Here is a 21,562-nt window from a genome sequence, read left to right on the forward strand (position 1 = left end):
CTTAATTTCTTTCTTTTTACTTTTTAATTATGTGCATAGTGTTTTGTATTGTTTTCTAGGTATTATTACGACACTGTTGGAGCTAGAAATACAAGCACTTCGCTACACCTACGATAACATCTGCAAATCTGTGTACGTGACCAATAAACTTTGATTTGATTTTCGTGGTTACCCCCACACACTGGTCTAAAACTGGTGAGGTCAGTAATCAGGGTCTGCCTCATTTCATGTGGGTGTGTGTGCGTGCCTGTCCTCCCACAGAGCAGAGCCATGACAAACACTGCCGTGTCAGAGAGAGCAGGAACATGCCAGCACTAACATCTCCCTCTCTCTAAAGCAGTGCTATGTGGGAAATCTCATATGAATATGATCCCGCACACAGTCTGGATAAATAAGATCCAAATGCCCTCTCCAAAAAGTCATAAAAGTTTTTGAAGTATTGAATTTAATTTCACTATTTTATTATTTTAGCTAATGGAAGACGATTAAACTCATACATACACAAACACACACTGAACATTTAGACGTTGTCTGTCCAAGAGTGACTTCACAGAAAGCAGTTAAATCCGTCCACTGACCTTGCTTCCCCTTCCCCCACAAAAAAAAAACACAAATAAAAAAGCTCTAGCTAAGGTTCTGGCGAGCGCCCTGCATTTTCTAGCCAGCCACTCACATCCTGAGAAGGAAAAGGAAAAAGAAGGGCTGAAAAGCCAAGATTGAAAACAGATATAGAGCTTGGACCCTCAAAGAAAGGCAGCAGCCGTTCACTTTTCTCGCTCTTTATCGGAATGAAATAATATTGACTTTCAAGGCAATAATAGACTTCCGCCAGTGGATAAAATATTTATTTTGTATTGATTTGTTTGTCCTTTTGTGGTAAGAACGGACATAGCAATTCTAGCCAGAATGCTGTCCTGTTCAAGGAGGAGGAACTGTTTACCCTAATGGCTTCAAGAGAATTGTTGTGTATTGTTTACTTCCCATACACCCACTCTCCTAAAGCATGCGCCAGACTGAAGGTTTCCACCCATATATCCCCGCAAATTGAAGGAGCTCACTCAACATCAAAATCAAGGACTTCTCTCCAACTCAGAAAGGATACGGGATATCTTACTAGTCAACAGACAAGACGGGGTGGTGAAAAATGTGGAGAGGAACTCTCCCAAGGTAAGTGACGACCATATCGTCCTTATCATCTTTCTTCTTCCCAACTCTTATTCTAACACACAAAAAGGAGGGTTTCCAGGCTGCGTCTCTCTGTCTGCAACCAGCCCGGACTATTTCACAACTGCCAACCCACACTTTTGTATGTGAGACAGTACTGGTTTCTCTGCTCTCAGGCATTATAAAATCCCCAACTTGGTGATGGGTGACAAAGCTATCCACATCCTGATGGGTCTCTCTTGTGGTATTGTCAGAGTGAACGACACAAACTGATGTTTTTCCGAATAGCTTGTCTCTCAGTGCAGCTGGTATGCGTATCCCCTTGCTGTGCATTCCTTCCCCTCAGGCAAGGCAGCTAAATGATAACAAGAGGGTTTTAACCAAATAGTACTTCCAGACATGTAAGGATACTCAAAATACTTCCGTTCTATTGACAAGAGGGTCAAACTTGTTCCCAAGATAGATGAAAACAAAACAGCATATAACATGGTTTTAGAGCCACGACGGCCACACACGTCTGTCTATCTGTTGAAAGATTTACTGACCCTCTATGGATATCACTCATCTCCTTCAATGGGGGCTGTTCGACATGAACACTTGTTTGGTTTTCAGTTCAGTGGCACAATGGTCAAAGAACACATGGACATAGTGTGTTACCATACTGTTGCATAGTGTACCATAAGCCACACAGCTCATTATATATTGACTATTCAACTGCGGTTTCAGTAGCATCCCGTGCCAACATTATATGATTCTGTACGTTTGAGTCAACACTGCTGTGTGCTGCCGTGCTTCTTGCACACTTACCAAAGAATGAAGACATGAGAAAAGGCGTGGAATGTCACTACAGATACACAATTCACCCGAAAGCAACAAAAAAAGAAGAAAACGAACCCACTACTGTAGCTGTGATTAAAAACAGCTCGTCTAGATCACGTGGTGCTAAAAGAAACCAAATTGCAATAGCAGATTGTGCAGTGTAGAGTTTCATGCCCATACACCCTTCCATTTTTACTAGACACTTACTTTCCATCACAGGATGTACTGACCTCAATGGTGTAAAAGTAATACAACAAGACTTCTCAACTAAAAACAATGGCCTAAAATACTCTTCTACCCCAGAACTGGGTACTGCTCTATACCCTGTAACTGGATTACTCTATAACCACCACCTACCCCTCCCTTCAACCCAGACAATGTATGGAACATGTGTTAAATCGATTACGGCCTTGTTTTGGTCACAGATGAACATTTGCTTAGTACTGAAAACGACAAAAATGTCTATCAATATACTGCTGCAGGGTCGTTTATGTAACATCTAGTCAGGCCAAACTCGCAAGGATTACAGCTTATTGACGTGTATTTGAAACGGTGAAATGATGGCCTCTGTGTGATTTCATTTCCATTGCATTTTGCTATAGCGGCTACTCGAGCGCCTATTACCATGTAATAGGCCTGCGATGAGCTAGGAGGAGCTTGTGTTTGATTTAGTACATATTTCTGAAATAAAAATATGCCATACCCAATGAGAGGGTCTGCTGCAGACTGTACGTGGGCTGAAAATGTACCAGTCATGGAGTCGTTGACGGTGCTAAATCGGATACAGGAGCGTAGGCCATATGAGGTCCAGTTTGTTTTGCAGCCTTTCCGATTGGTGGGAAACACATGGCATGCAGTGCGGCTATGGTAGGGTGCCACAGATCAGCATCTGTGTTCACAGGCTGGTTGCGTCTGGTGTGTCAGTCACTCGCCCCCACACAAGGGAGGCCAGTGTTCCTCATCACAGAGACACTGTGATGGCCAGGTTCTGCCTCCCTCACAAGGATAAGAAAGCAGCTGGCTTCTTTAGCTCAGCGCAGAGGGTTTCGTAAACACCATGCTCCAGACTATAACCGATTGAACTGATGAGGTGATGCCCAGTTCAGTTCCGTTGGGAATTCAGTCTTATTCCGAATTTGCCTAGACCTCTAGATAAAGTATCTCTCACTTACTCAGTGGTACCTCCCTGGTGAGGAGGTAGTATGAGTGTGAAATGAGTTTGTGTGTGTTCATGTAAACAGCCTTTATTTGATCTGAGGTCAGGTCACACAGAGACAGTTTATTTTGTTTTATTAGACATTTTGACTCACAGCCAGCCCCTCTTGGGCAGCGGCCAACTAACAGTATAGGACCTGGGCCAATGTGCTTACTATTGATGCTTTTCAGAAAGAGTTCATTTGCAAACCTTTGCCAGAGAGAGGTTTTGGTTTCTGGCAAATAATGTTTGTTTTAATTCCTCAAAGAGCACGAGTCCCGAGAGGATGCTTGATTAGAAAAGAGCTGCTTATCTCAACAAGGTATTTTGATCGCATTGGCTCTCTGGCTTTCTGTGGAAAATCCCCCTATCTTTGGGGCTCTTTCCCAACAGCTCCCTCTATGTGGCCTCCTCCCCTTAACCACTCTTCCTCTACCTCTTGATATTTTCCCCTGAAAACACATTGCTTCTTTCAGATGGAATTTCCTTATACTTGGCCTGCATGGTCTAGTCATTAAATTCATGCCATATTCCGTTTGCTTCCAGAGGGAACACGAAATTGAAATGATCAGGTAGCTAGAGCAATTCTTTTTAATTCTGTCTAAAAATGCCTGGGGTCTGTTCATCGAGTTGTTCATTCCCCAGAGAAAAAGGCAGTGTGATTAATAAAAGGTTGGGGGGGGGGGGAGTCTGTTTTTAGCTCTAGTAAAACCATAAGGAGGGAAACAGGGAGAGAGAGAAAGAGAAGCTAACATGGCAGTCACATCTCAGTGAGGTTCTGTCTGTCTGCACCTCTTGCCTGCGAGTTGCCACCAATGATGTCTGTACTCTCACTTTCAGACATACTGTAGCTGGGAAGGGCATTAACTTCACTTGCTGAGGATCCCTATAGCTGGCTGAAGGGTCTTGTAGCAGAGAGCTATGCTTTTGATTCATGGTACCAGACAGACAGCAGAGCAGTGTCCTGCTGCTTCTTTGTCCTGCAGCCAGTGGTCTGAGACAACCAATGATGTTCGACTCCGAATGTCAATTGCTTTGACAACATGACATTACTATGACTGAATGGAAAAGATGAATCATAAGAGACCATGACTCAGATTGTACAAACAAAATTGCTCTCAATAGGTTAATACAAACATTTGATAAAAGTGCAGAGGAAGAAAGACCTGCTGGTTGGTGTAGTGAATTCCAGAAGCAGTATGTCATACATTTTGGGAACCCCCAGCTGTGACATCTCTATTTTGACTGTGAGCTCAGCCTGGCCTCAAAGAGTAGAAGAAACATAGTAAATGCAGTGGTGTGTATCCATGCATGCCAAGGGAAGCCAGGCTTCCCCCAAATATTGACAAAGCAACAAAACAAAATAAAATATTTAGTCTCTCTCCGTTTCCATAATCTTCCTTAAATTCGCAAGAGCCTGAATCTATCTCACCGGAGAAAGCATCCGAGCAAAACAGCGCCCCTCTGTCTCTGTATCTGTATCTGATGTATCTGATGGTGTCTGGTCATAAAGAGTATGACATTGTTGCCGCCAGTAGCATTTTTAAAATTTAACTAGGCAAGTCAGTTAAGTACAAATTCTTATTTACAATGACGGCCTACTCTGGCCAAACCCAGACGATGCTGGGCTAATTGTGCGCCACAATATGGAACTCCCAATCACGGCCGGATGTGATACAGCCTGGATTCGAACCAGGTACTATAGTAGCACCTCTTGCCCTGAGATGCAGTGCCTTAGACTGCTGCGCCACTCGGGAGCCCAATGCAAGGAAAGCCAGCATGCATTTGGCCTCCCTTGAAAAAAAAGTATAAAATAATAGCTAATCAGTGTTGAGCTAAACTGAGTGAGCTCAACTTCTCCGTACTGGCCAATGATTATAACGGCAACTCTGATCCAACCATAAATTCATACATTGTTTCCCTGGACTGAGAGGATGGAAGTTCAAAATGTAGAAGGCTAATGTTAACTGGCTTACACACACAAATCAGAACCATGGAAAGCCACATCATATTTAACTTGTGTTGATTGAACTAAATTGTTTTTGGTATCCTTTAGTTGTCACTGTATTAGACTAACTATCGGTGATTTTGTGATGCTGAAATGTTTGAAGTTGAAATGGTGCTGGAATAGTGGAGGCAGCTTGTGTTTTCTTTGCGACTTGCGGTAACTCTCCGTGGTTCTAAATAAATAGTTGTTTAGCAGTCCGAAAATGTCGGAAACATTAACTTGCATGACAATGCTGTGGGTCATGTAACCATTTGCAATATGCTTATGCTTTGTGGATTTCACCGGACAGAGGTTGCTCTCTGGTTTTGTGAGGAAACAAAGGTGTGGTTGAATTTATTCTGCCACTGTGTCTTCTTATTGTCTCGGTCTTAGGCCTATATATCACGGTCGCAAGGCATATGAACTAACAGGTCATAGAGCAAACAACGTAATTATCTGGCTTTTCTGGCTCGGCTTCCCCAGTGATTTTACCCACGCACAGCTACTGAGTAAATGTAAATCTGTGACAGATGTGTTACATATCTATCGTATGGTTATTTAAGACAAAAATGAAAGAAGGGAGTTTGGGTGGGCGGGCGGGGAGGGAGGATGGGTGGGCGTATACCCAAAGGTTGCGTGTTCGGATCACATCACGGAAAATGTAGCATTTTAGCTAATTAGTAAGTTTGCAACAACTTAGCAGGCTAGCTAACGATTTCCTTAACCCTAACCTTAACTCCTGACCCGAACCTTATCCCTAACCTCAACCCCTAGCCTAGCTAATTTGTAACATACACTCTTAGAAAAAAGGGTTCCAAAGGGATTCTGCGGCTGTCCCCACAGGAGAAACCTTTTTTGGTTCCAGGCAGAACTCTTTTGGGTTCCATGTATAATCCTCTGTGGAAAGGGTTCTACATGGAACCCAAAAGGGTTCTACCTAGAACCAAAATGCTTCTACCTGGAACCAAAAAGGGTTGTTCAAAGGGTTCTCCTATGGGGACAGCCGAAGAACCCTTTTTGGTTCTAGATACAATACAACTTTTTTTTCCTAAGCGTGTATCATACAAAATGGATGATGGACATCCCCAAATTAAATCATACCATACGAAACATATCATACTAAATGGATGGAGACAGATTTACACTTACTATGGTACAGCTACCCCTGATTGATGAGCTTCCATTTCACAGACCTTACTTACTTGAGTTGACATGCTCTGTGCACTCCCAGTACACCCACTCATTCCTGTCCCAGTGTCCTTGCCATCTTTGTGCTCTCCACTCTTTGATTTGAGCCTAATTGTTTCCAGACACGGCAAGTCCTCCATGTTTACAATCCCTCTAAAAACATCACATACGTAGTATTTAAAGGCCTCTCTCTACACAGTACTCCTTTACGGACTCCTTCACCATTCAATGTTTATTTTCCAGAGTGTTATCAATTCACACTGGCACTACGGAGTTGGGCTTGGCAAAGTCTCTGCCTTTGGTGGCCATCTTTGCAGGTAAGAAAAAGCTAAATGGGTTTTTACACTGTAGTTGGATCGTAAATTGGTCAAGATTGTACATTTGTAACGTGTTCGCGTTGTTCATCTCATTATGTTTGAACCCCAGGAAGAGTAGCCACTGCCTCGGCAGCAGCTAATTGGGGATCCTAATAAATACTAAATACATTTCCCAGTGCTGCTGCAGTTTTGTCCAGAGGGCTTCAGTCTGGAGCTCAGCCCCAGTGAGAAGGAGGTCACACTGAGCACCAACTCCTCCTTCACGGTGGTCTGTTCTGGTTGGAGCAAGGTGACCTGGAAGTCTCCCCACGACCCCAGCCTGGAGGGAGTGGCTGTGGAGGACAGGGGAACAACCAGTGTGCTGGTCCTCCACAACGTCACCTGGAGGCACTCTGGGAACTATATCTGTGAAGAGCCCTCTACAGAGGAGGCCAAGGACATATCGGTGTTTGTACCAGGTGAGACCAAACTATGAACCTTCTATTTTCTTTTTCATGCATTTGTGTTTTATTTTATTGGATAGGACAGAGGTAGAGAGGAAAGATAGAGGAGAGAGTGTGCTGAAATAGCAGTGGGCTGGATTCGACCCATGCTGCAGCGATATGTGATCTGGAGGCAGTGGCTTAGACCACTAGACCATCCTAGACCACTGAACCTTCTATTTTAGGAGGACTAGGGAGGGACAAACTGTTACAATTCAAAGCTAATACAAATTAGTGCTCGTTTCACAATAGACACCACCCTCTACCGTTTGAATACAATGTCCCCGTGTCTCTAAAGGCTATTTTAGAAATGTCATAGTTTTTACTTCCCTTTTTACTTCCCCAGACCCGGAGGAATGGTTTCTTCCCCTGCGCCAAGCAGTAGTGATGAAGGAGGAAGAGGAAGGTACCATTCCCTGCGTGGTGACTGACCCTGGCATTAACGTGACCCTGTACGAGAGGGACAGCAAGGCCCCCGTGGAGGGAACATACCAACCCAGTAAAGGGTTCACCGCCATCCTGAAAGATAGCTCCTACATCTGCCGAGGTGCCATGAACGGAGAGGAGAAGGCGTCCCAGGTGTATTATGTCTACAGCATTGTGGGTAAGGCTCTGTGTCAACCCTCAAAGTGAAACTTAAACCAAAATTTTTAAAAAGTGTCTCAACGCACAATCTTAAAATATTATTTAAAAAGCTGTAAACTGCTTATTGAAGACCAGGCTGCAGGAAGGTCGGACCTGTTATAATGTCCTCTTCCGGTTTATTCTCTCCAGTCCCCAAATCCATGAACGCCTTCATGACACTCTCAAAGACTGTGCTGAAACAAGGCGAGGCTTTAATGGTTAATTGTACTGTAGAAGAAGCAGAGATGGTTTACTTCGAATGGGATTTTCCTCGCAAAGAGGTGAGTGGACAATATGTGACCTATATTAACAAGCATAATCATCTCTTTTGTTGACAATTAGGCTGTCGCTATGCTGTTCCTACTTCTGTTATATTTTTGTTTCCATCTGAAGACAATTGAGCCACTGACAGACTTTCTATCGGAGATTAGAATCCGCTCCTTCTTGAACATCTCCAGTGTTACTCTGGAGGACTCTGGCCAGTACATCTGTCGAGTGCAGGACTCTTTCGCCGGAAAGTCAGCCATGGATAATCTCACTGTCACTGTTCTGGGTGAGCAAACACCCTCAAAGCTTTTCCAAACTCACAACATAAGCTGAGTAACTTTTCATGAAATCGAATGAAAAGGTGGAAATACTATGCACAATGTAATGGGACCTCAATGGGCTTTGTGTGTGTGTCTGCTTTGGAAAGTATCTAACTGATTTATGTTCTTGCCATGCATCTATAAGGTAGTGATCTTCTATTCAAATGTCATTTTACAGAACGGGGCTTTGTGGATCTGGAACCCTCCATCAACACCAATGTTTCAGCGCTCCAGTATCAGAGCGTTGGGCTCACAGTGCAGATTGAAGCATATCCCAAACCTCAGGTGCTCTGGACCAGAGACAACACCACCCTTACTGGGGAAACTGTATCCATGGACACCAGACAGGTGCACGAGACCAGGTACCCATCATACATGATCATGAACAGCCCAACAAAGAAATCTATTATTACGGTGACAATGAAATTGAGAATCAGTACATAAGCCCCGTGATGTTGATTGTGTTCTGTTTGACCTTAAGTTACCTCAGTACTCTGACCTTGGTAAGGGTCAGGATGGAACAGAGGGGCCTCTACACTGTCCAGGTGGCCAATGAAGATGATGTCAAGGAGATAACCTTTGATCTTCAAGTCACGTGTAAGATACACGCCTGAATCATTATCAACTCTGGACAGACATATCTACATTAGATGGGATCATTATTCAGACATTTTTCTTTATTGAGTTATCATGTTTGAATTTAAAGGATGTTGAACAGATACTTCTATTGATTAAACAATCAACTACACTGAACAAAAAATGTAAACACAACATGCAACAATTTCCAAGATTTTATTGAGTTAAAGTTCATATAATTTAAATAAATTAACTATGCCCTAATCTATGGATTTCACATGATTGGGAATACAGATATGCATATGTTGGTCACAGATACCTTAAAAGAAAATGCAGGGACGTGGATCAGAAAACCAGTCAGTATCTGGTGTGACAACCACTTGCCTCATGCAGCGAGACACATCTCCTTCACATAGAGTCCCGCTACTCTTCACTGGCTGTGCAAAGTTGCTGGATATTGGTTGAGAACTGGAACACGCTGTCATACACATTGATCCAGAGCATCCCAAACATGCTCAACGGGGGACATGTCTGGTGAGTATGCAGGCCATGGAACAACTGGGATATTTTCATCTTCCAGGAATTATGTACAGATCCCTGCGACATGGGGCAGTGCTTTATCATGCAGAAACATGAAATGACGGTGGCGGATGAATGGCACGACAATGGGCCTCAGGAACTTGTCACGGTATCTCTGTGCATTCAAATTGCCATCAATAAAATGCAATTGTGTTCATTGTCCGTAGCTTATACCTACCCATACCATAACCCCACCGCCACTATGGGGCACTCTGTTCACAACGTTGACATCATTAAACTGCTCGCCCACATGACGTGTAAAGAGCACACTTCTACAGCGTACAAGTGGCCATCGAATGTGAGCATTTGCCCACTGAAGTCGGTTACGAACTGCAGTCAGGTCAAGACCCTGATGAGGACGGCGAGCATGCAGATGAGCTTCCTTGAGACGGTTTTTGACGGTTTGTCCAAAAATTATTTGGATGTGCAAACCCACAGTTTCATCAGCTGTCCGGGTGGCTGGTCTCAGACGATCCCGCAGGTGAAGAAGCCAGATGTTGAGGTCCTGGGCTGGCGTGGTTACACGTGGTCTGGGGCTGTGAGGACAAATTCTCTAAAATGATGTTGAAGGTGGCTTACAGAAGAGACATTAACATTAAATTCTCTGGCAACAGCTCTGGTGGACATTCCTGCAGTCAGCATGCCAATTGCACGCAATCTCAAAAGTTGAGACATCTGTGGTATTATGTTGTGTTGTGTGACAAAACTGCACATTTTAGAGTGGCCTTTTATTGTCCCCAGCACAATGTTCTTGATATGCCACACCTGTCAGGTGGATGAATTATCTTGGCAAAGGAAAAATGCTCACTAACAGGGACGTTAACAAATTTGTGCAAAGAGATTGAGAGAAATAAGCTTTTTGTGCATATGGAACATTTCAGGGATCTTTTATTTCAGCTCATGGGACCAACACTTTACATGTTGCGTTTATATTTTTGTTCAGTGTATCTATATTTCACTACCTTTCACTGTCTCATTGGATATTTCCACTCCCTGCAGCTTCCCCGAAGATAATAGATTTGTCTGACCAGCATATGGACCAGGGCCACGGTGTGCTCTGTGTCACAGAGGGGGTCCCCACACCCACCATTCACTGGTACAGCTGTGAAAGCATTGGAAAGTAAGGGAACAGACCCCTGGAAATACTGACCAACACAATGAAGCATATTCAGGCTCTTCAGTTTTGACTTTTACTCTCAATCTGTAGAGGGCAGTGTTACAAAAGGGTCACACATTGTAATTAAACAATTGAGTGATATTTGTTAGACCTGTTGCTTATTTTGGACTCTCAATAGTCTATAGCTGTTTTTTTTTCAGTCACCCCATATCTCGCTCAGACAGAAAGTCTCACGGACTGAACAAGCATATTTTCTATCACCATCGAAGCTAATTATGACATCTTCACCCAGATGCAGTAATAAGACCACAGCATGGAAGTCTCTGTCGGCTGACCAGGAGAACGTCAGCATCCAGATGAACGTGAGCTACATCGAGGCCTCAGGGGTCAACCACGTCCGCAGCCTTTTGACCTTCCAGACCATGGGGGGTATCACATCAGTACGCTGTGAAGCCCGCAATGAGAGAGGGCGCAGGGCCTGGGACATCAAACTGGTCTCGAACTGTAAGCATTCCATGCAAATAAGCGATAAGTATTTACATATATGCAAATAAGCTATAAGTAGTTACAGTAACTCGCATTTAAAATATTTAATTTAAAATGGAAACAATTTGATTACTTTTGATATACTGATAAAAACTCTTTCAAATCACAATCTATTTCAAGTGCATTGATCAAAAGCCTCAATACACTTTACAGACATATTTATAAAAAATAAAAGCATAGAAATGCATTAGTCTTTGGCTAAGTCTTTGACTTTGACTAACAGAGTATGAATAAGGAACACTGAGGTTGTCCTCTTGTATGAGCTCCTTCTCTGTGTGTGTATCTGCAGCTCTTTTCTCCCAGGTGGCTGTCTTGGCTGCAGTGTTAGCCCTGGTGGTCATTGCCGTCATCTTCCTCGTCATCCTCATCGCCCTTTGGAGAAAGGTGAGCCCCCCAAACAGAAGCCCATCTCCTTCCCATCACATTTGTCTTGAGAGTGATGCTACTGTTGAAAGATGAGACCGTAAAATTAGCGAAGACTACAATAATTGACTGGAGCCTGGCCAGTAGGTCTGAAATCATGTGGAACTGCCACTTTAGTCACAGCCTTGCCTGGCATAACAAACTTTCTGTTGATTCTATGTATTTATGTATTTTTGTGGAAGCAGCAGCACTCTTTCATTGTCCAAGACACATTTCCCCTCGGGGACAATGACGTATAATACTGTTTATAAACTGGGTGGTTCGAGCCCTGAATGCTGATTGGCTGACAGCCATGGTATATCAGACCGTATACCACGGGTATGATAAAACATTTATTTTTTACTACTCTAATTACGTTGGTAACCAGTTTATAATAGCAATAAGGCACCTCAGGGATTCGTGCTATATGGCCAATTTTTCACGACTAAGGGCTGTGTCCAGGCACTCCGCGATGCGTCGTACATAAGAACAGCCCTTAGCTGTGGTATATTGGCCATATACCACACCCCCTCGACGCCGTATTACTTAAATATATGATATATAAAACTCTGACAGCCTTTTGTATCTGCCTTTAGAAGCCCCGGTATGAGATCCGTTGGAAGGTGATCGAGTCAGTGAGCTCAGATGGCCACAAGTACACCTACATGGACCCCATGCACCTGCCATATGACTGTGTATGGGAGGTGCCCCGGGACAGCCTGGTCCTGGGTGAGCGACTATTATATTACAGGGAATGTTTTAGTATAATTGTGTGAATACTATAGCCTATTTATGAATCATGATGTATTGATATATTTGACATTAGCTAAGCTAACAGTACACCAAATTTTTTGTCATACCAGGTCACACTCTGGGTTCTGGAGCATTTGGGAGGGTCGTGGAGGCCACAGCCTATGGCCTTGGTCACGCTCAGTCCACCACCAAAGTGGCTGTGAAGATGCTCAAGTGTGAGTGCTTTATGCTTTACTATTACCAACAACTTGACACTTCCTCCATTTTACACACAAACCACTGACCTCGTTACTCATTCTACCATGGGAAAATATTGCAACGCTGCATGTTCTGCTATTGTTTTGACGGACAGCCACAGCAAGGACAAGTGAGACTCAGGCTCTGATATCTGAGCTGAAGATAATGAGTCACCTTGGGCCCCATCTAAACATCGTCAACCTACTGGGGGCTTGTACGAAACGAGGTGGGAACTGGAAAGCATACAACTGCTTATAGACGTAACATGTTCTGATATGTTAGTCAAAGTGTGTGTTAACAACTTCCCACTTTTCTCTGTCCTGAAGGTCCTATCTACCTCATAACTGAGTACTGTTGCTATGGTGACCTGGTTGACTACCTTCACCGCAACAAGCACAACTTCCTGCAGTACTACGCAGACAAAAACCGCAGGGATGCTGATATGTGCAGGAACAGCACAGAGAGTCCAGTCCAAATCCAAGGAAAAAGGCAAGACTGATGCCTTCCGAAGTACACACTACTGATTTTTACATTGCAAAATCCCCCATCAGCATTCAATGTTTAGTTGCATTGGAAAATGGATTCAGAGGCCTATGCTTTCTGTAAGTCAAAGATGTACTATCACTTATTGTAACAAATTGTGCCCTTGGGTTTTGACAGTGAGAGTGATGGGGGTTACATGGACATGACCAAGGAAGATTCTTTAAATTATGTCCCAATGCAAGAGCTGAGTGACAACATCAAGTATACAGACATCGAGCCTTCAGTCAATGAGACACCCTACCACCAGGACAACAACTACCAAGGACAAGGTACATTTTTGTACACATTATCCACTGGGCACACACTGGTTGAATCAACATTGTTTTCACGTCGTTTCAACTAAATGACGTTGAACCAATGTGGAATAGACGTTGAATTGACACCTGTGCCCAGTGGGTACTTTCTTTTTCAGGGGTTGGAAACAGTTCAGGGACCAGAACCGAAAACCAGAAAAATAACTTTACAAAAAAAAAATAACTACAAGGAACAGAATCAGAACCGGGAACGAAAGTGATCTATACTTTCCTCGAACAGAAATGTTATTTTAAAAACATGGAACCGGTTAATAACGTTATTTCATGTTCTGGCCATTTCTTCCAGTCCCATAAAAAACGCAACGAAGCGCCTATTCAAAGCCCTCCCTCTGTCAATCAGAAACTTCTTCCAGTGTCTGCCTGCCAGCTGAAAATCTTTGCCAGTATGTGTTCATTTAGGCTACCTGCCCATCCCCCTCCAAGCATTGTCTAGTAGCCTACTGACGTAAGTATGATTCAGAAGTTAGGGAGAGAGATTTTTTATTAGAGGAGAATGGATTCACTTTTTCAATGCTAGTTAGGGATTCTATAGTTATCACATTTCACATGGGATGTATTAACTACAAAAAGGTAAGACGAATGGGATGTATGGGATGTATTAACTACAAAAAGGTAAGCTTTTAATCCAGGTGCCGCTCTCCACACACAAGCTTGTTAGCTAGCTCTGGTCCAACATTACACCATCTCTGAAGTTCAAAGACATTCAAAGTTCCTCTATAAAAGCCGATCCTCCAGGTATGATTCTGTGGGCCTAATTCAGATAATGCATGTCATCACAAGATGCCCAGAACTTCAAGCCAAGCCTCCTCCTCCTTCACCCTCTCTTGCACTCTCCACACCAGTAAAATTTCAGTTGCATCTCGTAGCGTGTCTTTCTATCACAACATGTAAACAACTCACTGAGCTATAGTTTTCCTGCTCCATCGCAAGCTGCTCTATGATTGATGAAGTAATTTAATGTCGAGCTAATTGTTTAAAAAGTATGATTTCAGAGGTTTAAAAATGAACAGAAAAGAACGATATAAACCGGTACTTTTTGGGAGGTTTGAACTGGTTCAGAACTTTATTGTGGAACGGAAAAAAAGAAATAATGGTTCTGTTCAAAATGAACCGATTGGAAATGTATTTCCGTTCCAACCCCTGCTTTCTACAAAGAAATGTGTGTTTTATGGCACCTTATTCCCTATATAGTGCACAAATGTTGACCAGAGTTCTATGGGCCCTGGTCAAAAGTAGTGCACTATATAGGGAATAGGGTGCCATTTCAAACACAGCCATACACTTTTTAATTGGTTTAAGCAATATACATACTAAAGGCATAAAACACTTCATAAAACCAATATTTTATTTGATGAAAACTTGGTTGTTCATCATGTATTATGGTAAGCAGCAGCAAACAATGGTCATCCTCACGCTACTTTAGTGTGTCGAAGACATTTCAACATCCCGGTCAGGCAGATGGTGAGCAGACAAACAGACCCCTGATGTTGAAATACTACCGGAGAGACCAAAATAGGGAAGCCTTTCTCTCCGCTTAGAGTTTTGACACGCAAGCATCTTTCAGAAAAAGATATATGTTTCAACCTCTTGTGTAACCAGACAATGCTTTTAAACACTGTTCTTTTGATGAAACACCGTCAGTTGATCATTTGTTTGCACGGTCTGGCTCAAAGTTTATGACAACTTTATGCTCTCTTTTCATGTTGCTCAGGCCAAGAGAGAGCAGACGTCGCGTTGTCTATCAGTGACTCCCCAATTCTGAGCTACACAGATCTGGTGGGCTTTAGCTACCAAGTGGCTAACGGCATGGACTTTCTGGCATCCAAGAATGTATGACTATGGAAGAGCTTCATAACACATCCTTATTCATATCATTACATTTCTTGCCATGTCACATCAAACGTTCATTGATTCTGGAGAACATGTGTAAATGACCTTACTGAACCCACAGGAACTTCGATAATAGTCTATACTGTTGGCCCTGTCCTCACAGTGTGTTCATCGTGACCTGGCTGCCAGAAACGTTCTCATCTGCGAGGGAAAGCTGGTGAAGATCTGTGACTTTGGCCTGGCCCGTGACGTCATGAACGACTCCAACTACATAGCCAAAGGGAACGTGAGTTCATTTGTTTCGTTTTTTTTTTTACGTTGTGTATTTGTTTACAGGCCATTTGGAAGATGTGCAGTAAGCAAAGGAGGGGAAGAAACAACCACACAGCCATTCTGTTCGGAGATGAAAGTGATTGAAACTGAAAGACAATTTTTTTTATAAGGAACTTCCAGAGATGTGGGTTAATATGACCTACTTATGCAAACTATCTGCCCGACAACACTGTAATGTTAAATGGTTTTTGCTCTTTTTTCCCCCTAACAGACTGCTGTATTGCTGGTTAATTCTATACATCCTGAGAGTAAAATATGTTTTAGGTTAAAAAGATGGTGCAGGCGCCATTTTCAGGGTTTTTAAATGCTAAAACTTCCTAGTAGGGTGAAGTTGTTTTTGCCAGAAATGCGGTTGAGTTATTGGATATCTGGGCTGCAGACTCTTTCCACTGAGGTTTTCGGCTTTTTTGGTCTTCGATCAGAAGAGGATGTGAAACAGCTTTCCAAAAGTCATTATGCCATAGATGGTACAGGACTTCGGTCAGAATACCAAAACAATGTCAATTTTCTTCACTGTCCCAAAAGCAGAAGCCCATTTTCCATAATTACATCTGTAACTCTGTATCGCAACTGTCAGTACCTAAAATGGATTACCTACAGTATGTCTCTGATATTATAGACATTCCTGCCACTGAAGTGGATGGCTCCAGAGAGTATCTTCCAGAACCTCTACACAACCTTGAGCGATGTTTGGTCTTTTGGCATTCTGCTTTCAGAGATCTTTACTCTAGGTAAATACAAAAGTCTCTGCATAGAACAGATGTGTTTTGATTCTTTACTTGTTATTGCAACTAGAGATAATATCTATGAATGTATGTCTTGATATTAGTTACAGTGCATTCGGAAAGTATTCAGACACCCTTGAATTTTTCCACATTTAGTTACGTTACAGCCTTATTCTAAAATGAATGAAATATTTTTTAATCTACACAAAATACTACATAATGATGAAGCAAAAACAGGTTTTTACACATTTTTGCAAATTTATCACAAATAAAAAACTGAAATATCACATTTACATAAGTATTCAGATTCTTTACTCAGTACTTTGTTGAAACACCTTTGGCAGCGACTACAGCCTCAAGTCTTCTTGGATATGATGCTACAAGCTTGGCACATCTGTATTTGGCGAGTTTCTCCCAATCTTCTTTGCAGATCCTCTCAAGCTCTGTCAGGTTGAATGGGGAGCGTCGCTGCATAGCTATTTTCAGGTCTCTCCAGAGATGTTCGATCGGGTTCAAGTCCGGGCTCTGGCTGGGCCACACAAGGATATTCAGAGATTTGTCCCAAAGCCACTCCTGTGTTGTCTTGGCTGAATGCTTAGGGTCATTGGAAGGTAAAACTTCTCCACAGCTTGAGATCCTGAGCACTCCGGAGCAGGTTTCCAAAAAGGATCTCTCTGTACTTTGCTCCATTCATCTTTCCCTCGATCCTGACTAGTCTCCCAGTCCCTGCCGCTGAAAAATATCCCCACAGCATGATGCTGCCACCACCATGCGTTGCCTTAGGGATGGTGCCAGGTTTCCTCCAGACATGACACTTGTCATTCAGGCCAAACAGTTCAATATTGGTTTCATCAGACCAGAGAATCTTGTTTCTCATGGTCTGACAGTCCTTTATGTGCCTTTTGGCAAACTCCAAGCAGGCTGTCATGTTCCTTTTACTGAGGAGTGGCTTCCGCCTGGCCACTCTTCCATAAAGGCCTGATTGGTGGAGTGCTGCAGAGATGGTTGTCCTTCTGGAAGGTTCTCCCATCTCCACAGAGGAACTCTGGAGCTCTGTCAGAGTGACCATCGGGTTCTTGGTCACCTCTCTGACCAAATCCCTTCTCCCCCGATTGCTCAGTTTGGCCGGGCAGCCAGCTCTCGGAAGAGTCTTGGTTGTTTCAAATTTTTCCATTTAAGAATGATGGTGGCCACTGTGTTCTTGGGGAGCTTCAATGCTGCAGAAAAGTTTTGGTACCCTTCCCCAGATACAATCGTGTCTCGGAGCTCTACGGACAATTCCTTTGACCTCATGGCTTGGTTTTTGCTCTGACATGCACTGTCAACTTTAGGACATTATATAAACAGGTGTGTGCCTTTCCGAATCATGTCCAATCAATTGAATTTTAGTCAAGTTGTAGAAACATCTCAAGGATGATCAATGGAAACAGGATGCATCTGAGCTCAATTTCGAGTGTCATAGCAAAGGTTCTGGATACTTACGTAAATAAGGTATTTCTGTTTTTTATTTCTAAAAACCTGTTTTCACTTTGTCATTATGGAGGATTGTGTGTAGATTGATGAGGGGGGAAAAAAGTAGTTATCAATTTTAGAATAAGGCTGTAACGTAAGAACATTTGGAAAAAGTCAAGGGGTCTGAATACTTTCCGAATCCACTGTATACACCTTGTTTCGGCCTAACTTCAGGAGGAACGCCCTATCCTGACATTCCCATGAATGAACAGTTCTACACTGCCTTGAAGAGAGGCTACAGGATGCCTAAACCCGCTCATGCTACAGACGAGATGTAAGGCCTCATCTGTCTCTCTTTGTCTGTAGGAGTTGTGTGGTTATAAGTAAAATAACTACTGCATGCATGGGACAAGGTGAAATTCACTCTGAATAAAAAAATGTTCTTTCAGCTATGACGTCATGTGCAAGTGTTGGGATGAGCAATTCAAGAAGAGGCCACTGTTCTCCTCTCTGGTTAATTTGATGGGAAACCTGCTGACTGATGCTTACAAAAAGGTATAGAGAACTAGAATAATTCTCAACACTATGGCTATTTTGATTGCTCATGTATTAATAACTCCATATCATTTCCAAACCACCCCAGAAATACACCCAGGTGAATGAGAGCTTTCTGAAGGGCGACCACCACGCTGCAATCAGGTCCAAACCCATACCAGCAGGGAACCCAGCTGTGTCTTCAGGTGACCACTCCTCAGGGGATCGAGCGGGTCAGGAGACAGGGGAGATAGATGAGACTGGGAAGGAGGCTGGCCCCTCCCAGACTGACTACATAATCGCCATCCCAGATATCCATGTAGCCGAAGAGGCAGAAGCAGGTGGTGAGGTGCTGGACACCGCCACACAGAGTACATCAAGGTAACGTAGGATCTTCTCTCCGCAGAATGTGTCTCTTGTCTGTCAACTCTGTGGCTGTCTGTTTGCCACAGGAAGAGTGTGGCTGCGTGAGTCAGAGGCAGCATTTGAGGACTTCCCAATTCTGCACAATCTTGTCTTATGTTGGGTTTTTGTTTATTGCTTATTGTTATTAATAATTGCCAGGTGACACTCGGTCTTATTGATTTTACTCTGACATTAATAAAGCAGTAATAACGTAAAACCAATCTTTGTTCTGCCTTAGTCCTCCAAGCACAACCGACCAGACTGATACTGATACAGCCTCCCTGGATGGACCAGAAGCATCCCTAGAAGAACCAGTACCCACAGAGGAAGAGGTGCCTCCCCCCACGCAAGAAGACAAGCTCCCCCAGTCTCCATGTACCCCTGAAGTGGAGGAGAGTTTCCTGTAGCCTCTCATTAGAGAGCTGAAGTTAGAGGTGTCTACTGTATAGGACAATGTTGTACATGACCAATGTGTGTTGTTAGTTAAACACTAATGTTGTAGGCCCTTTTAGGAAACATTATATCGTTATTATTTTTGTATATTGGTAATATACTGTATATCTTTCAGGTACTTTTTCCCTTTTAATGCTACGATTCACAAAACAAACATCAGCAGTTTGACAAATGGAAATGGTAATATTATATGCAAATGTAATCAAATTGAAGTTGTCAAACTGTAAAGAAAAGTATATTTGGCATGGGAATACATTTAATTTCAATCATTAAAAAAATTATAATTTAAAGAGAATGTAAGCTTGCAGTAATGCACCTCATATTTGCACTTCTCATTCTCAATTTTAGACAAAATTATGTTTTGAAAAAGCGATTAAATAAATGTAAGCATACATTTTGGGACTTTTAAATGAATGATATATACCCATTGATTCTTGAAGAATATAACGTATAAAGGCCTGCTTAGCTCAACTGTCATGCCCCATCAGAACCCAAAATATAAGCTTGCTGAACTCCACTGTTTGTAAACAATGTGATTGTAAACAAACACTGCCTCGAAACATGGGCCTAAATTCAATCAGATCAAGCATTAACCGGCGATAGCAGACAGCTGCATAGGATGCTTTGGCGGTGTTGGAGGTGGAACTGCGTTGGAGCGGTCAAATCAGTCAGCAGCTGCTCTTGCGATCATTGTAACGAAGCAACACACGCCCCACTCGCGTTAGAAGTGTAGGCTATCTAGAACCTAAAAGGGTTATTTGGCTGTTCCCATAGGAGAACCCTTTGAACAACCCTTTTTGTTGTCAGGTAGAACCCTTTTTTGTCATTCATATTCCATTCACCCAGTTCAACGTAACATCGATAAGTTCAGGCTACTACACGATACTCTAATTTTCCCCATACCCATCATGAGTATGCTAAAACCTAGCCTATGAATGAGTTTAAAACATAGGCGCACAGGTCGAGAGAAATTTGAGTAATCAAGGTGACAGACATTGACACATTCAACCGCCTTGCACAATCTTGCCTGCATCTAGCTGATCTAGGGTGTAATCATTAGTCCAACAGTTGCAAACGAGAGTTTCTATTGGACCAATTCAGTTATGTTTATCCCCGTTTAAGCTTTTTTTTTTCAACAGAAAGGGCGCAATGAATACACCCCTGATCACACTCAAACAGTTCAATTTCATAGCAGCCACATACAAACAGCATGATCCCTTTGATTGTTGTAGAATTCCTTCTTGCATCTACTCCTCTCACCTTTTCCCTTCGCTTGTGGACTTCAGTGCACAACATAATAGCTGTCTGTGACCAGGCGGAAAAAATGCTACACACAGCCTACATCTTTGTCACCATATTATCTAACGTCAAGTCAACAGAGCTACTAGAACTAATGCGTTAATAAACCCACTACATGGCTGTACAGTGTACAGTTAGCAAGCAGTTTAGCAGTTACATTGGCAGGCCCCGGTGGCAATAAATTCATCAAACCAAATGCTTACCTTGACTTGGAAGAGATCCACTGTTGGATAGCCATAGTCAGCTAGGTAACATAGCATCCATCTCTGTTTGAGCCGGGTGTTTGAGTAGGCTACACTAGCTAGCTGCATTCCCTAGCTAAGAAATTGAAAGTGAAAAAAATACAAAATATAGCTCTCCCTCTCTTTGATCTTCATTTTGAAGAAATGTATTTGTTCAAAACTGTTCAACTACTGTCTTTCTCGCTCTTTGAGTTAACTACTCACATTTTATGCACTGCAGTGCTAGCTAGCTGTAGCTTATGCTTTCAGTACTAGATTCATTCTCTGATCCTTTGATTGGGTGGACATGTCAGTTCATGCTGCAAGAGCTCTGATAGGTTAGAGGACATCCTCCGGAAGTTGTCATAATTACTGTGTAAGTCTATGGAAGGGGGTGAGAACCATGAGCCTCCTAGGTTTTGTATTGAAGTCAATGTACCCAGAGGAGAATGGACACTAGCTGTCCTCCGGCTACACCCCCCATGGTGTTAACCTCCAGAGTGCTGTTGAGGCTACTGTAGACGTTGATTGCAAAACAGTGTGTTTTAAACAATTGTTTGGTGACGTGAATATATTTAGTATAGTTTTATCTAAAAAGGATAACTTTCTTAATGTTTCACCAAAAAATTATATTCTGAAATTCCCTGAGGATGGTCCTCTGAGGACCGTCCACTGCTTTCCACAGTTCTACATGAAGCCCAATAGAGTTCTACCAGGAACAAAAAAAGGTTCTACCTGGAATCAAAAAAGGGTTCTCCTATGGGCACAGCAGGAAAAACGCCATATGCAGCAACACTCCCCAATAATGCCAAACCGCTTTTTTCTGAGAATATATAGAAATGATTTAGCCCAAATTGAAAAATCATTAAACGAAATAGAG

The 21,562-nt window shown here is 42.7% G+C and overlaps 1 protein-coding gene across 1 annotated transcript; it reads left to right on the forward strand.

Moving 5' to 3' along the window:
* The first annotated feature begins 723 nt into the window (after nt 1–723).
* On the forward strand, nt 724–19,553 carry LOC120057342 (platelet-derived growth factor receptor beta-like). Its single transcript, XM_039005922.1, is given in 23 exon segments — nt 724–1,167; nt 6,597–6,670; nt 6,847–7,128; nt 7,499–7,756; nt 7,927–8,057; nt 8,170–8,329; nt 8,542–8,725; nt 8,845–8,960; nt 10,518–10,638; nt 10,928–11,139; nt 11,471–11,565; nt 12,180–12,312; nt 12,447–12,551; nt 12,689–12,799; nt 12,900–13,042; nt 13,187–13,385; nt 15,142–15,260; nt 15,424–15,546; nt 16,213–16,324; nt 18,005–18,104; nt 18,220–18,325; nt 18,414–18,685; nt 18,948–19,553. Coding segments are annotated over 23 exon segments (3,348 nt in total). The 5' UTR covers nt 724–1,144; the 3' UTR covers nt 19,117–19,553.
* The last annotated feature ends 2,009 nt before the right edge of the window (nt 19,554–21,562 follow it).

This window comes from Salvelinus namaycush, chromosome 12 (assembly GCF_016432855.1).
Source record: "Salvelinus namaycush isolate Seneca chromosome 12, SaNama_1.0, whole genome shotgun sequence".
In the NCBI taxonomy this organism is placed as follows: Eukaryota; Metazoa; Chordata; class Actinopteri; order Salmoniformes; family Salmonidae; genus Salvelinus; species Salvelinus namaycush.